Raw genomic sequence first — 20,128 nt, 5'->3', positions numbered from 1 at the left:
TTCTGGGCTGCGAGGTTGGAGGAAGCTGTGGCGTGGCAGATGACCATGCTTCACTGCTGCAGCTGCCCTGATTGTTTATATTTCAAACACAATGAGGCCCTGAGAACACTCGGCCCTCCACCTAGCTCACACATGGGAACACACACACTTGCCCTAACTCAGTCTGCTGCCAGCAGGACATCAACCACTTCACCAATTTATATGTTAAGGGAGCCAGGTGGGATGGTTGTGATGGTTGTGAAATGCTTGAACTTTTTAGTCATCTGTTTTGTTGTTAGTATGGCGAATTATTATTTTACAACAAAAAAGCAGTACAGCAGCCTTGTTTTTGAAGAATTAAATATGGTTGGAAACTTGAAGTAAAATTATATTCAAGTTAATGTACAGGTATGGTGTGAGAGTAAATGTTAAAGGTGCAGCATCTACACGTATACTTCACTTTATGAAGTATAAGATGTTCAAGCTCCAGCACTGCAAAGCTGCCACTGTTGAGCCCTTGTTGAATATCTTTGGATGCAGTAGTATTGAACTTTCCCTACACTTGAACTAGGAGACCCTAAACCTGTTCCAACATGAAAATGCCCCTGTGCACAAAGCCAGCTCCATGAGGTTTTAAAAAGGTTGGAGTGGAAGCTCTGACCTCAACCCTGCTGAACAACTTTGGGATAAATTGGAATGCTGACTGCACCCCAGGCCTCCTCACTCTACATTACAACAAGATTTTACTCATGTATTGTGGATGGATGAGCACAAATCTCTATAACCACACTCCAAACTCTAAAGGAAAATCTGCCTAGAATGTGGGACTATAGGGGGAATGGGATGTTCAAAAAGCATAAAGAATCTTATTGTCAAGTGTACACCATTTAGTGTATACATTGGTCGCTTTGGTTGGTTTATGATAATTTTACATGTTACTGGAAGGCTAAAATGTTAAGTTGTTCAAATGTGACTTATAAAATTACCTAATGTATAACGGCTAAATTCTAAACCTGGATAAAATGGTGAACAAAGCTTAGGGTTGCAGAAACTTCATAAAAATTTGCCTAAATAGTTTGGGAAAACTTGATTTAATGGATGAATATTAATGTAGACTAATAGGACGGTCCTGTGCAAAGCTAATGGTTGTGGATTTAAATGCACAGAAACACAGGTGATTAAATGTTAGATATGTAAATGGGCACTAAAAAGAACCTACTTGGAGGGTCGAAATTTAAATGAGCATAGTTAAAGAATTTTCAGCTAAATGTAATTGAGTATGAGTAATAAAAGTATAATGAAACAATAATGCTCAAAAAATACAAATCACATTAAACACTAGATTAGTGTAGGGTAATGAAGTATACTAAATTATTAATGGAGGTAAATTAAATACATTTTCTGTTAAGTAATTCCTATTTAAGATGTAATTAATGGCTGTAAATCTTGTTAGCTGTTTAAGAAGGATATAAGCTCAAACACCCAGTGTAGCTGTAGTTACTAATTCAGTCCAGGCCCAGAATCCGGAAACCTTTTTTCTAATACTGTACTGTGCAAAACATCCTGTACAAACAAGATTAAGTAAACTTGGGGCTGTTTTATTAAGTGACTTATTTCTTTCAAACATTACACTGATTGGTGTACCAGAAATAAAGGCATATTAGACTGTCATTAAGCTACAGGGATAATAAGTTTTAAAAAAGCTATGTTAGCTTAAAACTGATTAAGCAATTTTTATTTTTTTTGTATGTATCAGTGAGAGTTGCTAACCAGGATTTAGGACACCAGCGTGTTAAAGGCAGCTATATCGGGTGTTCAATTTTAATCTGCTGCTTTTTTGGCCAGGTCAAGTGTAGTTTCTCACATGCGGACTGGAGGAGGATTATCCAGCTAGATCCTGAAAGGATTAGACATGTGTTCACACGACACGTTTTGCTCTCAGCTGCTATTCTGCGCTTTGTAGTTGTACATGGCCTGAAACGAATCTCTGAAACCACTAAAGTGGACATTTGTAGCTGGATAGCTTGAAATAAGATTCTATGTTTTCTGGGTATTTTGAGAGAAAATGTTTTGTTACTGCAGATTCTTGGAAGAAGATGATAAAGTTTATATTTCTTTGTGTGTGTCCAATATAGTTGTGGCGTGGCATGAATTTATTATGACAACTAGATGCATTTTATTAAATGAACAGTGATTTAGGTTTAAAATGTTTTAATTAGTAGCTCTACATTTTAATATATTCATCTAGACTGGAGTTCAGACCAGATTATCGTCCATACGCATGTTATCTATTACAATTACAGAAGAATGTGGACGTGACTTAATGCACTGCTGTGTCATGATTCAGAGTCATACTCCAAAGCATAGCCTAAGGTAGATTGTCTGAAGCGGATGCCTCCCAGTGTGACTTTCCACTGCTCAAGAGTCTCAGAACAGGAACGCTGGGCCCTTGACTGCCTTCTAGCACGTAGACTTGAAACAGAGCTGGGCTGGTTATGAGCCAACAGGATTTCCTCTGTCCAATAGAAGAATTAACGATTATTATTATTTCTTGTGTCGCTGCAGGAACGGGGTGAGTTGATCATGGAAGGTTTACTCAATATCTCCTGGGGCCTGAGGAGGCCAATCAGCCTGCAGATGCAGGATGACCAGGAGCGCTTCCATTTCGCCAATGTAGGATTATGGAGGCCAGAGAACCCAGGGACAGACCGTAGGTGGGTGGAACTGATCTACACCCACTACTAGCTTTCAGTTTCATGTGCATTGTGAAGGTTTTTACCCCACCTTGGTATTAAAGAATAAACTTGTCTGAATAAAAGCTGAAAAGTCAGTACATATCATATCTACCCATAATGTGCAGGAGAGCACGGGGTGATGTATGTGGGGGGGGCCGAAGGAGAATAAAATGTATGTTCACCATGTGAGTTCAACATGATGGTGTACTTCCTGTTTATTAAGAAAGCACATAGATTATAACACAACATACTGTCCTAAAAATTTGAAGTATGCAACATTTTAAAAAAGATTTCATAGCTTTTGTGTTTAGACGTCATCGGTGCAGATTATTCTATGTCCCCAAAGAAATATAGTTCTGCTAAAACATGTAGAATGAGCTGCACTATTATTGCTGACTATACAGAGGTTTTTTGCAATCTACTAACATGTGATTTAAGCACTCCAGTGACCATGTGACATGGTTACTGAAAGTACTATGAAGACATATTGTATTACATTCATTGAATGTAAAAATATAAAAACATAAATGTAAAACATAAGTAATTATTAAATATGCATGTGTTATATGATATGAATAGGAAAACTTATAACTGCCTGGTCAGGATTGTTTAGGCTTCTGTAACTATGTTGTTAAATGATAGTATGCTAAACCTTCTGTACTTTGCTGACAGGAATGAAAACCAACAGAGCCTCATTCACTTGTCATTTGAGTCCAACAACAATGAAGTTACTGTACCAGCAAAAAGCAGTAGGTTTTTGTTTAGTTTCTGCTCACCAGTAACAGACAAATAAAACTGGTTTCAAGCTTTTACTTTTAACAAAAGTGTTTGTAATAATCTCACATATTTATAGAGTAAGTATGTGCCGTGTGTACTTTCTCCAACATAGGCAATAATGCATGACTATTTGTGTACGTGACTCACTGCCAGTGATTGTGTATTGTCTATATTTCTGTATTGTTTATTTTTAGTCTTATTGTTTTTTCTTAGCTCATTTCTCCATGACCGAGCATTTCCACCACGTACACATGCTAGTCACTGTTGCAACTAATGTTGTCTTGTGTTATTCTGGAATATTCACAAAGAATATATGGTGAAATAGTTCACATCAGCATATTTCAAAGCAGGACAGCTCATGTGTTCACCAGGTTTATTTCCTCTCCTGTAGGTGCTGATGGTCTTAGTTCAGAAGACGAAACTCCTCAACTTCCGAGAACAAGAAGTGATGCCAGCTTCATGAACGTCCAAAGAAGATCAAAACAGCGATCCTCAGGAGACTTACAAAGGGTTAAAAGACATCGCTTCTCCATAAATGGGCATTTTTACAACCACAAGGTGACGTTTTATTAATATTTTTCAATTTTACATTCTCTATTGGAAATCGGTTACTTCTATCCGAGAACAAACTCAAACAGTGGGTGTCTGAAGTATTATCAGCAATTTTGAGCACTGCAGAGTTTTTTTAAGGAACTATCACACCCTGTAGCTGGCAAAGGGCCCTTTAGCTCTCACTAATGACTGTTGCTGCACGTGCAAAGGGAAGTCGTGGTGGTTTGAGTGTCTTGTGAGTCAGAGAGCTGTAATGAATGGATGCAGGTGTTGAGAGAGAGTGCTTTCCTGTATAGGCGTTCCCTTGGCAGCAGCACGCACTTCACAAAGGCCTGTCACCTGCCTTTCTCCTCAGCACTCCTCAAGGTTAGGGATCAGCCTGGTCAGAAAGGTCTTTCTGCAGATGTGGAGAAATTGGACGGGAAGCTTCATGTTTAAATGATTTGTCTTAGGGGTGAATGGTGATGGGTATGCTCTCAAAAGTGTAAATGTAAACTAATAAACATTTGAGTAACAATGCTGACATTCCTATGAGCTACATGACAAGATGGACACTAAAAAAAAATAGGGCAACAAACTTTTCTTATACTGAAGAACAGTTTGGTGTGAATTGCTAAAAACAGAAGAAGCATAAGCTGGCTTTTTGTGCAGGATAATAATGAAGGTCTCATGTACAGGAAAAGATAAGCATTTAGGAGTAAATGCAACACTGCTACTTTACTTTGTGTGTCAGTATGTGCTTTTAAAAGTCATTATTTATTATATTTTCAGTATGTGGCAATAGCTACAGTAATTTACTGTTTGCATTTTCAGACCTCGATCTTTACCCCAGCTTATGGGTCAGTCACTAATGTTCGAGTGAGCAGTTCAATGACAACGCAACAAGTGCTCAGTCTGCTCCTGAATAAATTTCGGGTATGATATTTTTTTCTTATATAAATATTTTCACAGGTCTTTGAAAATATTAACTGAATGACCCTTCTCTTATGAGTAAGACAATCTTTTTGTTATACACTTAACCATATGAATATACAGGTGGAAAATAAAGCAGATGAATTTGCCCTTTATGTCGTCCACGAATCAGGAGGTAACTTTTGCTTTGTTGCTTTCACTTTTCTCTTTTTCTTCTAATTAATACCAACCCGGTGTATATTTATGTCTTAAATTTTTTATATTATTTACATTTCAGAAAGGACAAAGATTAAAGACACTGAATATCCCCTGGTGTCACGTGTGCTTCATGGCCCATGTGAAAAAATTGCCAAGATTTTTATTATGGAAAAGGATCTTGGTGAAGAGGTCACATGTGACGTGAGTCATTTTGTTTGTGTTACTGTATGATTAAACATGTTTATGCAGTCTAGTGGTCCCCTGGTGGTCTAGTGGTTAGGATGCGGCGCTCTCACCGCTGCGGCCCGAGTTCGATCTCCGGTCAGGGAACCAACCCCAGCCACTCTTAGTGCTGGTCCCAAGCCTGGATAAATGGGGGGGGTTGCGTTAGGAAGGGCATCCAGCGTAAAACATGTGGCAAATCAAACATGCGGATGATCCGCTGTGGCGACCCCTAATGGGAGAAGCTGAAAGAAAGTTTATGCGGTCTAGTGGTCATAATTGTACATCTATGTGTGGAAGTCAGGGAAAAACCCATATGATTGTGCTTTTGCAGAATTCTAGAATACCACATAATCCAAAATAACCAGAGAGCAGGTGATTTTGTGCCTATTTAAATACACAGCCACTTGTAGACCTGCACATTCATGTGGTTAGCTAATTAGCTAATTGTGTAGAAGCAACACCATGCATAAAGTGATGCAGCTCTTAAAAAAGTCAGCAGAAAACATCTAAAAACACAGCAAACCTTGAATTGGACAGCAGAAGACCACATCAGAGTCTATTCTTGTCAGCCAAGAACAAGAATCTAAGGCTATGACATGTTTTTCTGCTAGCATTACCTGAAGCGCTTGACCTGTATCTGAATGATTATTTGCATTGTGCTACTGCCACCACACGATCCTCCGATTTCATAACTGCATAAATGTACAGATACAGGTGTTCCTAATAAAATTGGATGGTGAGTAAAGTTTACCATAACAATGTGGAAATGTTTTATCCAGACCCATTCCTAACCTTGCCTTTTCCTAAAGATATTTACACAGTGAATGTCAGGTTGCATGGCATATAGCTAAACAAAAATAAGTGTCTTCTGTTCTGTATGTGATTAAATGCTGGCTGTCAAAATGTCTGCAGATTATCAAGAGATATTTGTAGAGAACTTCTTTCATTAAGAAACATGTTTTATATGTCATTGAATATGTCAGAATTTGAGCAAGAGAAGGTATTTTTCCTGGCCGTGATACTTTTACATTAATCTCTATATTCATGATTAAGCTATTAGCATGGCTGTATTTTTGTATTATTATTTCGCATGTATTACCACAATACAGAAGTTTTATTTTTTCTAGGTTGCGCAATACATTAAGTTTGAGATGCCAGTATTGAACAGCTTCGTCACAAAACTGAAGGAAGAAGAGGAGAGAGAGATTTCAAAACTGACAGAAAAGTATGTCAGATCACACATATAATATAAATTGTATTACTGTTCACAAACACATGATAAAGATGATCTTTACTATAGTTGTATTTGTTTCTTCTCCGAGCTACAAAAATAGATTTGAAAAGGGATAAAGTCATTGTTATAACATGCACAAAATGTGTAATTTCAATGAAAGCCTGAAAGTTCAGTCTGTATTCAACTCACTACCACTGACTAATTCCATTCTCTTTTTTTTAGGTATGGTGTATTGAAATCAATGATACAACAGCAGCTAAAGGACATTTCTTAAAGTGCAGAGTGTATGTGACAAAGTGTAGATTTTTTTTTTACTTGTTTTTGACTGAGAAAATACTAGATGCAATAAGTTTTATACTTAGTAGTTTGCAAGTACCAATAGAATACTCAGGAGTAACACAAGATTACTAGATGCTACTGTTAAAAATACTTTATAAAGCACTTAAGTATTTTGAAATGCTCTTTTGTTAGAATTAGTTACATTTATTGAACTACATATCATGACTTTACACTGAATGTATTTGGTTGAACGTATTACACTGTTTTTTTTTTTTGTTTTTTTTTAAGTATATAATAAAACTGTTTTTTATACAAATTTTTATTCTGACTTTGTGATTTATATATATATATATATATATATATATATATATATATATATATATATATATATATATATATATATATAATTAGAAAATATTTATTTATTAACATATATTAACATTTGTTTTTGGATATATTTGATTCCACAGTTCGTAATGAGACACTTTAAACATATGCAAGTGCTAAGAACAGAGCAGCAGCAAATAGAACATGACAATAACACATTTAGTAACATCAATCACATAAAAACAGTTCGACTCTAAGAAATAAAATCACAAGCTCAGTTAGCAAATCCAGTTAGCATAGTGACGGTTATATGAATAAACAATACATTTTTCTGAATAACTTGACGCTTACGTCTTTCTAATAATGCTTTGTAAAGTTGACAGTATATGTAAAATATAATTATATGAATGTCGTTAAGTATTTTGAAATGCTGTTTTGTTAGAATTAGTGATAAAATGCCCAACACAAAAAAAAGTATGAGAGGAGAAATTCAGATTTCCTGTACCCACTACCTAAACATCCTCAAGTTCCCTATTTTCTAAGGTATTTTAGATTGACACAAGCTGTAATCGAACTGCAATGAGCATGTGATGTTCATCAAGGACATGCCCTTTCTGCTCTTAAGGTTGATGTATTTTTCAATTAGCTGTTGTAATTTTGATTTGTTGATTTTTGTTTGTTTTTATTGCACTTTTAGTTTTCAAATCAGTTAAATATTTTAACCTTTTTATTGCTCTACTCACTTATAAATGCAAGATATTCTATCATTATTATGCTGCATGAGTAATATCATTGTCTCAATTCATTGATCATTGAGTTGTTTTCTTTTAGAAGAAGAAAGTAATTTGCTGTTTCCTGCATAGTCACAATGAGTCCTGCACAGTAACTCATTGTTTTGTGAGCAGTTCCCACGAGCTATTCCAGGAGCTGTTTTTATGAGAATAAGACAAGTAATCAGTGCTTGCTGGCTGGAGTGCCACTCAGAACACAGTGGTATCATGAGAAACAATGTACTACCAATTTCTCAGGACTTGTTTCGGTGGTTGATGGTTAATTTCTGATTGAAATGGAAATGTGTAGTAGTCTGTGAGCTTTCTATTAATGAGGTTTTAAAAAAATATAAACTTGGCTATGATAAGCCAATCAGATTTCAGGAGACATTCTATAGGTTGTGACAGGCCTAAGCTGCTTTATAAAAAAATCATTAAACAAATTCTTATTTCTTACATTTTTATTGGATTAGTTGTCTAGAAACTGATTACCACAAATTAATTAAGTTAATGATATGTAATTGAACATGGACTTACCAGTCTTGACTTGGTACTTGAATGCCAAGATTTGAGAATTAGTTGTGACAAAAACAAAATCACCAAAACACCAAATCTTCTGCAAGAAACTACACCTGAAAGACAAGACAGATCGTGTCAGTATATTAACTGGTAATTAACATTTTTGTCTATGACAGGCTAAAAAAAATTTGTTTTTAAGTCTACTGAAAGCCTAACTGGATGGCTTACCTTGTTTTCATCGTGAGAAAATCCAGCAAGTTTTGTTTGCATAAGGTATAAACTTTCAAAGTCATCTGCATGGTTGGAGACAGAGACCTGATAGCTATTCAAACCTAACTTTATTCTGAACCCAAACATATAGTAATTTAACAGATGAATAAATAAAAATAAATAAAATAAACATTATGTGAACATGCTCTATTTCTTTTTTTTCCCAATTCATTTAAATAATTACTTAAGAACACATAAGTCACATTTTTTTTAAATACGGTGGTGTGAAAAAGTGTTTGCCCCCTTCATGATTTGTCACACTTTAATGTTTCAGATCATCAAACTAATTTAAATATTAGTAAAAGATCACACAAGTGAACACAACATGCAGTTTTTAAATGGTTTTTATTATTGAGGGAAAACAAAATCCAAAACTACATGGTCCTCTGTGAAAAAAGTGTTTGCCCCCTAAACCTAATAACTGGTTGGGCCGCCCTTAGCAGCAACAACTTCAATTAAATGTTTGCGATAACTTGATGTACTTGTTAACAATGAATTGTTGTAATTTAGCCACATTGGAGGGTTTTCGAGAATGAACCGCCTTTTTAAGGTCATTCCACAGCATCTCAATAGGATTCAGGTCAGGACTTTGAATAGGCCACTCCAAAGTCTTCATTTTGTTTTTCTTCAGTCATTCAGAGGTGGACTTGCTGGTGTGTTTTGGAACATTGTCCTGCTGCAGAACCCAAGTTCGTCTTGGGGATCATCAAGATGTTTTTTGGCAAAATTGAGAGGAGCCTTTATGTTCTTTTTGCTTAGCAGCGGTTTTCCTCTTGGACCATTTTTGCCAGGTCTCTTTTTTATTGTGGAGTCATGAACACTGACCTTAACTGAGGAAAGTGAGGCCTGCAGTTCTTTAGATGTTGTTGTGGGGTCTTTTGTGACCTCTTGGATGAGTCGTCGCTCTGCTTTTTAATTTTGGTAAATTTGGTAGGCCGGCCACTCCTGGGAAGGTTCTCCAGTGTTCCATGTTTTTGCCATTTGTGAATAATGGCACTCACTGTGGTTCGCTGGAGTCCCAAAGCTTTAGAAATGGCTTTATAACCTTTTCCAGACTCATAAATCTCAATTACTTTCTTTCTCATTTGTTTCTATTTCTTTGGATTTCTGCATGATGTCTAGCTTTTGGTGATCTTTTGGTCTACTTCACTTTGTCAGGCAGGTCCTATTTAAGAGATTTCTTGATTGTGAACAGGTGGAGCAGTAATCAATGTGATAAAACACAGTTTTAACAGGGGCAAACACTTTTTCACACAGGGCCAGGTAGTTTTGGATTTTGTTTCCCCTCAATAATAAAAAGCTTCATTTAAAAACTGCATGTTGTGTTCACTTGTGTGATCTTTCACCAATATTTACGTGTGTGATGATCTGAAACATTAAAGTGTGAGAAACATGCAACAAAAATAAGAAAGCAAACACTTTTTCACACCACTGTATATATTTGTATAATTAATTTATCTTCAGTAACCACTTTATAAGATCTGTACCCTACCCAGGATACTGTGAACACGAGAAGTGAGGTGGGACACACGGCCCATTAGATAAGCTTTTGCATTCAAATTTAAATAAAGGTGATGTGAGGTAATTGTTCAATTCTTCATTGTGATTATTAGCATGGGGTGTTAGCAGATTGTTCCATTATGTTAGCAGCAATAGCTTAGTTAATCATCCACTTTCATTTCACTTTCGTTTTTTTATTACTTATTATCCACATAGTAATTAAGTCTGACTAGCTTTAGTTTCATTTTGCTTCACCGTGGTCACTTTTTGCCGGGGATTAATTATTTCACTCACGTTCATTTTTAGTTCATTACTAAAGTGCAGTATTTGTGCCACCTAGTGGTTTATATGAGATGTTGCTTATAAGGTCAAATAAACGTTTCTACAAACTACCAACAGGGGTTAAAAAATAGTCTTGGATTGTTTCTATACAAAACACATGGAAGGATTTAAGACTTTGTATATGATAGTTGTTTTAAATCAGATCTTTCTGTAGATCGCTGGGTTTGTTAGTTTATTAGTTTATTGGTTTATTAGGGATGTATCGTTACCGACCACACTGAATTTTTGAGCCGACTCTTTTTGAAGAATTTTAAGTAGCCGACTCTTACTTTTAAAGAGCACATCTATTCTAAAAAAATATAGTAATAAATTAATAATTAAAAATTAATAAAATTAAAAACTATAAAAATCAGCATGTCAGATATTTTCTTTTTTGTTTTGTTTTTTGCTGAAACTTTGTTAGCAAACCTATATAGCGTCGATATGATATTTTTATAGTATCGCTTGGTATAAACTGCAAGAAAATCATTTCTTCTTCTTTCGGCTGCTCCTATTAGGGGTCGCCACAGCGGATCATCCGAAGAAAATGACTTCTTGACAGGTAGATTTGTCTGCAGTCTGGGTGAAGTATTTTTACACCTGTATACAAATATACAGTATAACGATTTTTTTAAGACGACTCTTATTCTGAGACCATCGTATGTTGTGACCCTAGAGGGCGCTGTTGCTAAAATGCAGCTTAAAATAAATCATCTAGAGAAGTTCGCTACGCAAACAGTGTAAATTCAAACATCAGCGTCCACTGTTCATTAAATATCGTGCACCTGGAACGCGCTTGGAGAACAGCCTGCTGTCACGCTGCGGAGAAACAGATGGATGCGGCATTAACTTTTAAGAAAATAGTCATTGTCAGTGACAGATTTTTTTTTTACAATCCTGAATGTTTTCAAGTATGCCGGTCTAGTGGTTCTGATGCGGCGCGCTGACTGCTGCGGCCCGGGTTCGATTACCAAGCCCGGATCAATGGGGAGGGTTGCATGAGCCAAATCGAACATGCGGATCATGAATACGGGCGACCCCTAACGGGAGAAGCCGAAAGGAAGTTTAGTTTTTTTGGATGCATATAATTTATTTAATCTTCTTCTTCTTTCGGCTTCTCCCATTAGGGGTCGCCACAGCGGCTCATCAATTGATTTTTTTTAAGTAAGGCTAATAAAACGTGTACTTAAAACATGTAGTCAGATGCGGATTTTGATAACCTGTATTATGCCTTATAAAATCTAGTGACCCTGCTGTAAGTTTGTTACTGTTCACATGAGACCCAAATATTTTCAGGATATAAAACAGAGGGTTAGACATCACCAGAGTGAATACACAGAACATTTAGGTGGTAGCTCAGTGGTTAAGCTGTTGGACTTCTAATCAAAAGATCATGAGTTCAACCTCCAACATTCAACAAAATGTTCTCCAAGCGCGTGTACGGCATTTAATGAACAGTGGACGCTGATGTTTGAATGTACGCTGTTTGCGTGGCGAACTTCTCCAGGTGATCTATTTTAAGATGCAGTTTAGCAACAGCGCCCTCTAGGGTCACAACATATGATGGTCACAGAATCTGGTGTAATGCTGCTTCTGGCCCTCAAGAAGCGTCACAAAGCGAAAGCTGATTGCAGAGCAGTACTGAATACAACACACACACAGGAAGATGGCTCTCCATTCCGGTGCCGATGCAAGAGTCCTTATTATCGGATGCGGGATTTCAGGAATCGGTGCTGCTCAGAAGTTAATCAGACATGGATTCCGAAAAGTCCGCATTATTGAAGCAACGTCGAGAAGTGGAGGAAGAATTCAGACTGGCGGCCTGGGTAAGATAGAGAGCAAATAAACACAGGAAACCTGTGGTAACTTCTAGTATTCCAGCTCAGTGATTAAGACGTTGGACTTCTGCTCGGCAGATCATAATTTTAGATCCCAGCACCACCAAACTGCTGTACGGTTAACCCTCAAAAAAACTCAGTCGCATTGGATAAGTGCGTCTGCCAGATGCAAATAAGTCCAACACCAGACTCTCAGTGTTTTCTCCATTCCACTGTGTCACGTGTGTTATTTCTTTACTAGGCTGTTTGTCTGTATTCAGTCTTTCAGATCTTAACCAGAGCTCTTTGCTTCATCATTTCCCTTCTTCCATAACAATATCTCTCAATGGAAACGACATCTTTACAATAAAGACAACTCTCAATAGTTGTAGAGAAATAAAGTCAAAAGCTCATTGACTGTACATTCTTGGAATATCTTTACCCCTGGAAGTGAATGTTGCTTAGCTATCAACCATTTCAATTAATAACTGTGACCCAGGGCACATTTCCAATTTAACTTTATGTTTATTCAAATGCTTATTTTATAGTACATTCATACAGACTTCAAAATTCATGGCTTACCCGTCTGGTGATAGGCCTTAACCTTTTTTGATTATTTTTAACCTTTCGACTGCGTTTTGCGATATTTGTTGTCACTTGGCTGCTCCAGGGCCCCGGGTTCGATCCTAAGTGGTGTATGCGTCTGTATTATAGTATTTTGTTACTCATTGGCCAGAAATGGTGCTTTTTGGAGGAAATGTGTGTATTTTCAGCACAATTTAGAATGATGCTTACTTTTGATTATTAACATATTAATTAAAATATAAAATAAAATTATATATAATTGAAATGCAACAAATAAGTACAATTCCATTGTCTAAAAAGCCTTAAAATGTTTGTATAAACACTGTTTTTTAACACAATTTTGTTTTAAGTTTAAATTTCAGAGCTCTGTTAAAGGAGGAAGGTTTTGTGATATAAATATACAACTATATCGTTATTAATGTAATCAGATATAATTGTTTAATAATCAGAGATCATAACAATTTTTCTGTACTTGAGCAGGAGTGTGAACTTTGTGGTAAACTGGATTTATTTTGTGATGTAACAAATCTTTTTTTTTTTAAGTATAGTTTATAATATTTATGTGACATTGTAAAAATTACATTGTCACGTAAAGCATGATCAGCGCTTTTAGTTCCTGCTTTATAGTTGGTGCACTAAGTGAACATAAACTACACTCTGGACTGTATGAACTATGTACTCTTCTGGAAAATGGATATAAAGGTTACACATATTGTATGTGCTTATCAGCATGTTTAAGGTTTCTGCATGCGACTTTGCAGGAATAAAATGTTCACGAGTCCACGATCAACAACTTGTAACTTTGGTTTATACCACAGTGCTGTTGAATTCTTCAATCTGATTGGTTAATAAGACTGTGAAAAAGTGTTGTATTTCTTTTTTTTTTTTTTCAACTTCAAAAATTCGAAGATTTATCCTGTATATTAATAAACAGTTACTTTATTAAAATTTTGCTTCTAGCAACTTTCAGGCCTATTTAATGCTCCAGACAAGTCTAATAATAAATTGATGAATAAAAGTAGTTATTTTACATAACTACTTTTATTTTACATACATTGGTAGAGCTTTAAAAAAGCATTGAGAAAAGATGAGTAAAGGGGAAGAGGGTATATTGCTCCCATAATGTATGACAAGAAAAACATGAATAAACTTGATTTGTAGCTGTTATTCAACATTAAATGCAACCAGATACTGATTAAAAACCATGTCCTTATTTATTTATAATGTAATTCTTTACAAATTGCAGTGATAAAAGAGGAATAAATTACTCTGGAATAGTTTGTTAAATGTGATTGTTTTATTACTAATAGAATACATTTTATATTTTATATGTTTTTTCTAAGCCATACAACTCCAATTAATATCACACACTGACCTCAAATCAAATTCAATTAATATCTCACAAATTTTTTTTTCTCCAGATGGTAAAATTGTAGAAATAGGTGCCAACTGGATCCATGGTCCTTCACAGGAGAACCCAGTGTTTCGCTTGGCCTGTCAGTACCAATTACTTGACGGAGAGTGCATGTCTGAGGAGAATCAGTCTGTGGATATCGGTGGTCTTCCACCTTTGTTTTCTACCTGGCTTTCCAGCTCAGGCAAGAAGCTTGAGGCTGAGGTACTGGCACCTGCAGTTGAGGTTTTCATGACATTGCTTAAGAAGAGCCAGGAATTCTACCACAGTAGCAGAGCACCCATGTCGAGTGTCGGGGAGTTCATAAAAAGAGAAGCCCTCCGGATCAGCAATAAAGAATGGAAAGACGATGAAGCCAAAAAGATCAGACAGGCTATGTTCAGCACACTATTGAAGCTTGAGTGTGGTGTGAGTGGGACGCACACAATGGATGATGTGGACCTTGAAGCCTTTGGCATGTACAAGTCCCTTCCAGGGCTGGATTGCACATTTCCAGGGTGAGTTGGTGAAGGACACTTTCTACCTTATCTGCAGCTTATACTAAACCTCAGTAGCTAAAGCGGAAGGTTCAGTTAAATTCTAAATGTATTGTATGGATTTGTGTGCCCTTTGTGCAGAGGCTATGAAGGCTTAATCACACACATGATGAATGAACTGCCTAAAGACATTGTCTTATTTAATAAACCAGTCAAGTGCATTCACTGGAATAACATCCACAACAGTCAAGCTCAACAGTCAAGCTCAAAGCAAGGATTGTGTCCTGTTACAGTTCAATGCGTTAACGGAGAGACTTTTGAAGCAGATCATGTCATTCTTACAATCCCACTGGGTATGTTTAGTGGGTTACAGCAGACCTCATTAGCTTTTATTGATGTATATTTTATATCTCATATCTTTTTCTCCATATTATTTCTTTCATATAAGGTCAGCTGGATTATTATTTGCTCTGTTATAAGAATTCCATGTTTTGCTTTGTTTGGTTTTATATTGTCTGTGTTAAAGGCTATATGAAGAGGAACCATGCCACTCTTCTGAATCCTCCTCTGCCACGACACAAGTTGCACTCAATCCAGAGACTGGGTTTTGGAACCAATAATAAAATCTTCCTGGAGTTTGAGCAGCCCTTCTGGGATGAAAATAGTGAAGTGATCTTTCTTTTATGGGAGGATGAATATGATTTTCCGGATCCTGTTTCTGATATGAAGACTGCCTGGATCAAAAAGTTGTCTTGCTTTACTGTACTGAAACCTGTAGAGAGGTAAGGAGAAATCAGTTCAACCCTTTATTAGTACTGTATGTTGCATGCTGGAGTTTATTTCTGTCTCTAATGGTATAGGTATGGCCATATTCTTTGTGGGTGGATTGCTGGCCATGAATCGGAGTATATGGAAACTCTGCCTGAAGAGGAGGTGATGCACACGGTGACTCGGCTCCTTCGCAGATTTACAGGTAATAATAATAACTGAACTAATCTCTGTTCATACTAAAATTAATATTGTGCTATTTTGCAGGAGGTTGTTGGAGCTGGGTGTTTACTTCATTATAAATTCAGTCATGTATTTAATACCTAAATACCTATTTAAAACTCTATTACATCACACAATGCAAGACACGCATGGCATGTTTTTTGATTGCCTATTGCAATTGTGATGGTAATTTCCATTTATCCCAGTGACTTGAATCTTTTGATTTCATTTTTCAAAATGATGCATGCATTATATTTGTTCCCTGATTTGTTCAGTGACAGAACTCACTTTAAAGAAAGTGGAACAGATTTATGATATGAATCCAACCATTCAATGTTTATAGGAGATTATGCTAAAAAGAGCACAGCATTAAAACACATATGATTTGTCTTAGTCTTGTGTAAGTTGGTGTCTTAAGCTCGTTTTTTCAAATATACTGTTCCACCTTCTTTTTGTTTTTATTAAAAGGGTGGAGAATAGCACAATCCACATGCATTATCACCAAGCCGACATCAGCACAATTTTGTACAGATGTTCATGCCTTAAAAATTGTTACATAACAAGCTATAGTATTTTATAATTTTTTTAACTGCTTTTTGCAGTAATCAACCTTTAAGTCAACATCATGTTTAGTGTTTAAGCTCATAATGAATCATTACCTTTTCAGAGATTGGGATTATACTTTTTGCAGAGATTTAAAACACTGAAGTACTACATTCTCTTCATAGTATGGTTCTGCCCAATTCTCATTTTGTTAAACCAGTACAACGCACATTCAAAAGGAATGAATGATCAAACGGATTGAATTGTTCACAGCTGACAATTACCAGTTTTTGTTTGAAGCATTCACAAACTTATTTCTTCAGTTCTTTTAGAATCAGTACTGCTTTTGTTCAGACTTAACACAGAGTTTCATTTTCTAAGAGCCTTGTTCTTTCAATAGCTCCAACCAATGACATGCTCCTTTACAGCCATCAAAGCAGTCAAGGGTTTTGGACGGTCAAAAAAAATATGTCATTACATAGAAGTTAATGAGATTTGTTTATGATCTTGCAAAGGGAGTGACATACCAGGCATATCTTTATGGCCACCGATCAGGCATAACATTATGACCACCTCCTAATATCGTGTTGGTCCCCTTTTGCTGCCAAAACAGTTTTGACCAGTCCAGCATTAACACTGTTAAGTTAACAGTAATTTGAGCTACGGTTGCTCGCCCGTTGGATCGGACTCTGTCTCTGGTTCAACACTGTTCCTTCTTTGGATGTCTTTTGATAGATATTGACCACTGCAGACTGGGAACAAACCACAGCTGCAGTTTTGGAGATGCTCTGACCCAGTCATGTAGACCATTGTCGAACTTGCTCAAAGCCTTACGCTTGCCCATTTTTCCTGCTTCTAACACATCAACTTTGAGCACAAAATGTTCACTTTCTTCCCAATATTTTCTACCCACTAACAGGTGCCATGATGAACAGATAATCTATCTATCTGTCTATCTATCTATAATCAGTGTTAATCACTTCACCACTCATAATTCTATAATTTCATAATGTACAATGTGATCAAGCATAATATGCTTGGTTGGCGTATTTTAAGACATATATCATGATTGTTACGTATCACACACGCTTTTAGCAAACCACAAAATTCAATAAAAAACAAATAGTAATGTTTCTTGAAAAACTTTTTTGTAATACAATATTTAGTCTTTGAGGGGAGTTTCCAGGCTTCTGCCATATCTTTTATTTCTGAACAGAATGAGATAGGGTAGAGTGAAGGACATTGTGGAGTCTTAAAATAACTAACAGGAGGCCTTTCAGAATACAAATCTGCATACCTGACCAGTAACAGGTTTTCCAGATGAATGTCCAAAGTACACATTATAGACTTGTGCTGAGGCCATGGCTTAAACAATATTTTTGATATGTTCTACTTATTTTTCATCTAGATTGTGCTCGTCTGAAACAAAAAAAAAATTACCTTTGCACCCTTAATGTTGTGGGGCATCAGTTGACAAGTTTGTTTCTGTTTTATCTTTTGCCTTTGCCAGCCTTTTTTTCCTCACCATTAATGTTTAAAAAACAGAAAATGCATTATGCTACTGAGAAATCAGAAGATCAAAGTCCTCTGTAATCTATAATCATTTACTGTAATGTTGCAGGAAATCCAACAATTACACCAAAGAAGCTTGTACGGTCCCAGTGGTACCATGATCCCTATACTTGTGGATCTTACACTTATGTGGCAAAAGGCTGCTCAGGTCAAGATATTGATAACCTCACCGAGCCTCTTCCACTGACTGGTTCAAAAGCAAAGGTATATAGTATCACTTTTTTTCATTGCTTTACATCACTCAGCAGCAAATAGTGTTCTGATTGCTTGCCTGTTGCAGTATCAACTCTGTTTGCATTGTCATGACGTGAACTTTAACAGAATGAAAATATTAGATACACTCTGTAAACAAATGTTTGTGGACACCCGACCATAAGATTTGTATATGCATTTTAAACATCCCACTCACAATAAGTCCCCATTTGCTATTATAATGTCTTCTGGGAAGATTGTCCACTAGAGGTTGGAGCTTTATAGCAGGCCACTCAAGATCTTCCACTGATGTAAACCATATCTTCATGGAGCTGGCTTTGTACACAGGGGAATTTCTTGTTGAAACAGGGTCTCGTAGTTCAAGTGAAGGTAAAATGTTGGAACCACATCCAAAGATATCCTATACACTTGTTTTTCAACTTTGTGGTAATCATTTGGGGAAGAACCACATATGAAAAGGAAAGTTAAGTGTCCCAAAACATTAGTCTACATAGTGTATAAAAATACATTTGTTGTCTTTGTCTTAGGTTCCAAGTAATGTAGCAGTGGATTAGTATCTGTTCTGTCTTTTTCAGCCCTTGCAGGTGCTGTTTGCTGGAGAGGCCACTCACAAATCATTCTTTTCCACTGTCCATGGTGCTTTGCTTACTGGCTGGAGAGAAGCAGACCGTCTCATCTCGCACTACAATCCAGCACCAAAGAAGATCACAGCACATCTGTAAAGAGAAATCAGATGGGATGATAGGACAGGACATTATAAAGGACTAAAAAATATATATCTTGCCATTTGTTAATCTTTAATTTTTCATTTTAAGGTCTGTGATTTCAACTTTTGATTTAATTTGTCAGACAGCAGCTACATACATCAATCTAACTGTACACACATTAGACAAATTATAAAACAAAAATAATTCAGGATGTTGATCAAATCACATCTAAAACTATCAATATTGAAAACACAGAATAGTTCATCTCCTTTAAAATACTAAACAGTATTGAAATTACATTTAATCCCATCATCAGATTGAGCAAAAGGTTTATTTCTCAGACCTCATGCATGTTCATGTTCTTAGAGTGGAAGTTCTGAGTAAGTTCTCTGCTCTGGTTCTCTTGTGTAGAGCAGCAGTTTTCAAAAATGTTTGGTTCAAGGCCACCTCAAAGGCTAGTTACAGGAAAGTCAGCACCAAATGTCTGAATTCAATATTTGTGATTGGTTAGCATATATTTAATCCTAACAATTTTTTTCATATCTTGTTTGTTTTTAAACACATCAATCTTTATAGACATATACATGGAAAATAAATAAAATGACCCAGTAGAGATACAACTTGGCAGCCTATTTCAAGAACCATTGGGTTCAAGACATTTGCTTTGTAACTGACATGTAATTATTAACAATATATAACAACTGATAATTAATATAATTTAATACAAAGAATAATCAGTTCAAGCAGCTTTTCCTGTTGGTTTTTCTAAGTTATGTCTGACCCCAAATCCTGTTTCATGCCCTAATTTGTGGGAGTTGAATCGGATGAGAAGTATGTGAGAAAGTTCAGTTGAATCTTCTTCTCTCAGTACTTTTGTTCTTTATACCACAGAAAATGGAATTCATCTAGTGATTAAAATGATTTCATGGTCTGTATGAACTCAATAAATGAACAGTAAAATTTCTTGCAGCATTTTTACTTCAGCCCACCATCCCATATGAGAAGAAGAAAAAAAGGGGACAAAATTGCATTTGAAAAATCTTTAAAAAATAAAGACCAGCTTCGTGTTTTTCACTGAATATCTGTATCAGGCAGTGAATGTTATTGTACAAGTTGAATTGTTTATCATTGTACTATTAGTTTCACTTCACTGAAAATAAAATCACATTCGTTAAACAGATTAAAGTTTTCTATTTGTTTTTGGTTTAGGAAT

General features: G+C 36.1%; 2 protein-coding genes across 2 annotated transcripts in view; both read left to right on the top strand.

Moving 5' to 3' along the window:
• rassf4a (Ras association domain family member 4a) overlaps positions 1 to 7,207 on the top strand; it is a 23,516-nt gene extending 16,309 nt beyond the window's left edge. The window contains exons 4-11 of the mRNA XM_046874681.1: positions 2,545 to 2,693; positions 3,387 to 3,463; positions 3,883 to 4,049; positions 4,857 to 4,958; positions 5,079 to 5,130; positions 5,233 to 5,354; positions 6,506 to 6,603; positions 6,835 to 7,207. Of these exons, the coding sequence (XP_046730637.1) occupies positions 2,545 to 2,693; positions 3,387 to 3,463; positions 3,883 to 4,049; positions 4,857 to 4,958; positions 5,079 to 5,130; positions 5,233 to 5,354; positions 6,506 to 6,603; positions 6,835 to 6,886 (819 nt within the window). The 3' untranslated portion in view covers positions 6,887 to 7,207. The remainder of the gene's footprint in view (positions 1 to 2,544; positions 2,694 to 3,386; positions 3,464 to 3,882; positions 4,050 to 4,856; positions 4,959 to 5,078; positions 5,131 to 5,232; positions 5,355 to 6,505; positions 6,604 to 6,834) is intronic.
• A 4,960-nt stretch (positions 7,208 to 12,167) lies between these two features.
• paox (polyamine oxidase) lies at positions 12,168 to 20,095 on the top strand. Its single transcript, XM_046835214.1, has 7 exons — positions 12,168 to 12,424; positions 14,422 to 14,911; positions 15,032 to 15,243; positions 15,417 to 15,672; positions 15,751 to 15,863; positions 18,045 to 18,199; positions 18,784 to 20,095. Exons 1-7 carry the CDS (start codon positions 12,265 to 12,267, stop codon positions 18,928 to 18,930), a joined length of 1,533 nt encoding a protein of 510 aa, XP_046691170.1. The 5' UTR covers positions 12,168 to 12,264; the 3' UTR covers positions 18,931 to 20,095.
• The last annotated feature ends 33 nt before the right edge of the window (positions 20,096 to 20,128 follow it).

The sequence above is a fragment of the Silurus meridionalis genome, chromosome 2 (genome assembly GCF_014805685.1).
Source record: "Silurus meridionalis isolate SWU-2019-XX chromosome 2, ASM1480568v1, whole genome shotgun sequence".
In the NCBI taxonomy this organism is placed as follows: domain Eukaryota; kingdom Metazoa; phylum Chordata; class Actinopteri; order Siluriformes; family Siluridae; genus Silurus; species Silurus meridionalis.
The sequence above is the reverse complement of the archived record's forward strand: the minus strand, read 5'-3'. Positions and strand labels throughout refer to the sequence as shown.